This window comes from Pteropus vampyrus, unplaced genomic scaffold, assembly GCF_000151845.1.
Source record: "Pteropus vampyrus isolate Shadow unplaced genomic scaffold, Pvam_2.0 Scaffold324, whole genome shotgun sequence".
In the NCBI taxonomy this organism is placed as follows: domain Eukaryota; kingdom Metazoa; phylum Chordata; class Mammalia; order Chiroptera; family Pteropodidae; genus Pteropus; species Pteropus vampyrus.
Genome location: NW_011889105.1, coordinates 1437318 through 1439873, shown reverse-complemented (window position 1 = coordinate 1439873; position 2556 = coordinate 1437318). Strand labels below are relative to the sequence as shown.

Genomic DNA, 2556 nt, shown 5'->3' with positions numbered 1-2556 from the left:
AGCCCCTCTATATTCACGCATAAAATCAACCCTCAATTGTACAAAAGCTGAGAACCTAATTCCTGTAATGTGCAAACCCTTAGCTGCCTTCTCTAGTTCCCTCCTGAGAATTACATAGTTCATTAATAACTCTCTTGATGACAGGAAGAGGCAAATAAAGGGCAATCTCCTTACCATGTCCTTTTCTTAACTTACCGATTACTGTGGGAAATAAAAAATGTAGTAGACCATGTATAAGATTTCAATTCTAAGCTCAAATTTCAGTTCTACCATTTCATAACTGCATGACTCTGGGTAAACCATTTAAATTCTCAAAAAAAAGAAAGCACAGTGCTAATTATAGACATGGTTGTTAATTTTGTTGTTATTTTAAGTCAACTAAAATCCCAAAGGGTTTTTCACACATGTTTAGCCATGCTTTATTTAGCCCGAACTTATTCAATTGTTTTTTTGTAGTCAAGTGCTTAAATATTACCAAAATCTTGAATAATTTGGTCCAGCCTTCAAATTCTGGAAATATCACTATGAATCAAGACATATGTGCATATTTACTCTAATTGTCAACTTCATATCATCCAAGTCATTGTTAAAAATTTTGATCAAAGTACTCTAAAACACTAAAACCTTTTCCTTAATCCACATAATGTCCATAGCCCATAGTTTGTGGACTCAGTTTTCTATTCTAGAGTATATGATATGCTCACATTTCCCACTGCCAGTACATTCCCAACGATCTCCTGCCGGCTTCACTCAGGATGCTGTGATGTATCAGCTAATCCAGCCAACTTGAGGTCATGTAAGACATGGAGCTGTTCCTTTAATCTTTGAAAATATTTACATGTAATTTTCACCAGATTTGATCTCTTTTATGTGATACTGCTATACTAAGTGCTTTTTCCCAGGTACAATTGGGAATTTGAAACAGGTGGGTAAAGACCAAGGTACTCAACTAGGGGTCAAGTTCTGTCGAGTTATATATAAAGTTAAAAATAAAAAATTCCATACTTTAAAAAATAGTGAAAATAAATAGTATGATTGTTGAAAATTAGCATTTTTAAATCAGTTAAGTCATCACCTCATCATACTCACAGAATCCCTGTGTACCATACACTCCATTAGAATTTGAAAAAGGTGCTTGGACTGTTTAAGACTAAAGTTGAAAGTGTTCTGAATCATGCAGATGATCTCCTCCTTCACCTGAGGACAAAGGGATCTAGGAGAGAGATAGATGGTCATGACTGACTTGACACAATGCAGAGAAGGAAACAAGCCAGCAACATCAGTATAAAAAAAAAACAACTGTCTGCCCTACCTGACTGAGAAGGTTTTTTGGACAGTTTTGCTATGGAAGAAAATGAGTGGGAAGCAAAAGAAAACGGCACCAGGGAAGTCTGAATATGAAAGTGAGAATACGTCGATCTGTTACAATCTTGGAAAGAATACACTCTGAGGCCAGGCTCTCAAGGTGACAGATTTCCAGGGAGCTATTAAAGACCAGAAATTGTGGGCATTGTATTTGCAAAAGGATCTGAAACCACGAAAGGTTTAAGAACCACTCATTGAGGGTGACTTTAGGAAAGGGACAGGTGTGAAAGGATAAGGAAAGGGGTAAAGGGTAGAAGTAGAGAGCTGAGGGCTGAAATGGGAGAGAAATTGTAAGGAAAGAGTCATCACAGAGCAGTTATAACAAGCAGTGAATGTTTACTAAGTAAATTAGGGTTAATATTTTAGTTGATTATCACTATATTTACTTACATAGTGGAAATATCATGCTTTTGAAATTGGAAGAATCACACTGGATATAGGATGGCTAGAGAAAAACTGCTTTCTTATTTGAAAAGGGGAAAGAACTCAAACTTCAAATAAGCACAACATATCCTATGTAAATGCCAGGATGTTGATTGCCCCAATTCCTGCTATTTTTACTAATAGTGAATGAATTTGAAGGCAATCTGTAGCCTACACGGGTTCCCTCACCCAGTGCAGAATTTTTTTCAGCTATAAGGGCCAATTACAGAGCAGTTACAACAAGTAGTGAATGTTTACTGATTATCTGGAGCACACAAAAGCAGAGCTTCAAGAACTAAAATAGAGAAATAAATAGTCACCATAATTTTAAAAACAAAGAGTCAACAACTCACCCTCCATCTGTTAAGTGTTTGTGGGTGAAAGCCAAGAGGTCAGCAGCCCTTCCAGTGCCTTCACACACCACCACTGGATGTTTGTCTTTAACAGTCTCCCACACCGAGAGGATGACATTGGGACCTCCTTCCACCACCAGCCCCACCATGGGCACACCTTGTCTTGAGCCTATTTCAGATGACAAACAATACCGAACCATTACAAAGCAACCCTATCTTGGTGAATCAGCCATTTTGATTTCCAGACACACACAAGTGCTTCAATCACCACATATATTCATAACTTGCCTTAGCTCCTCTCTCTTCTTTGACTCAGGCTTGCATAGTTCAAGACCAAGCCAGAAGTTCAGACTTTAAATAAAAGTAGCATAAATATGATGAGAGCATCTTCGAGATTTCTCAGGTTAAAAAAAAA

At 37.4% G+C, this 2556-nt stretch overlaps 1 protein-coding gene across 8 annotated transcripts in view; it reads right to left on the bottom strand.

Annotated features, from left to right (window-relative positions):
* Positions 1 to 2556, bottom strand: part of TRPM6 (transient receptor potential cation channel subfamily M member 6) — a 164160-nt gene that overhangs the window by 77324 nt on the left and 84280 nt on the right. For all 8 annotated transcript variants that reach the window (XM_023521944.1, XM_023521943.1, XM_023521946.1 and 5 more), the window contains 2 exons: positions 2142 to 2310; positions 1090 to 1213 (listed from right to left, as the gene is read on the bottom strand). In XM_023521944.1, coding sequence (XP_023377712.1) covers positions 1090 to 1213; positions 2142 to 2310 — 293 coding nt within the window. The remainder of the gene's footprint in view (positions 1 to 1089; positions 1214 to 2141; positions 2311 to 2556) is intronic.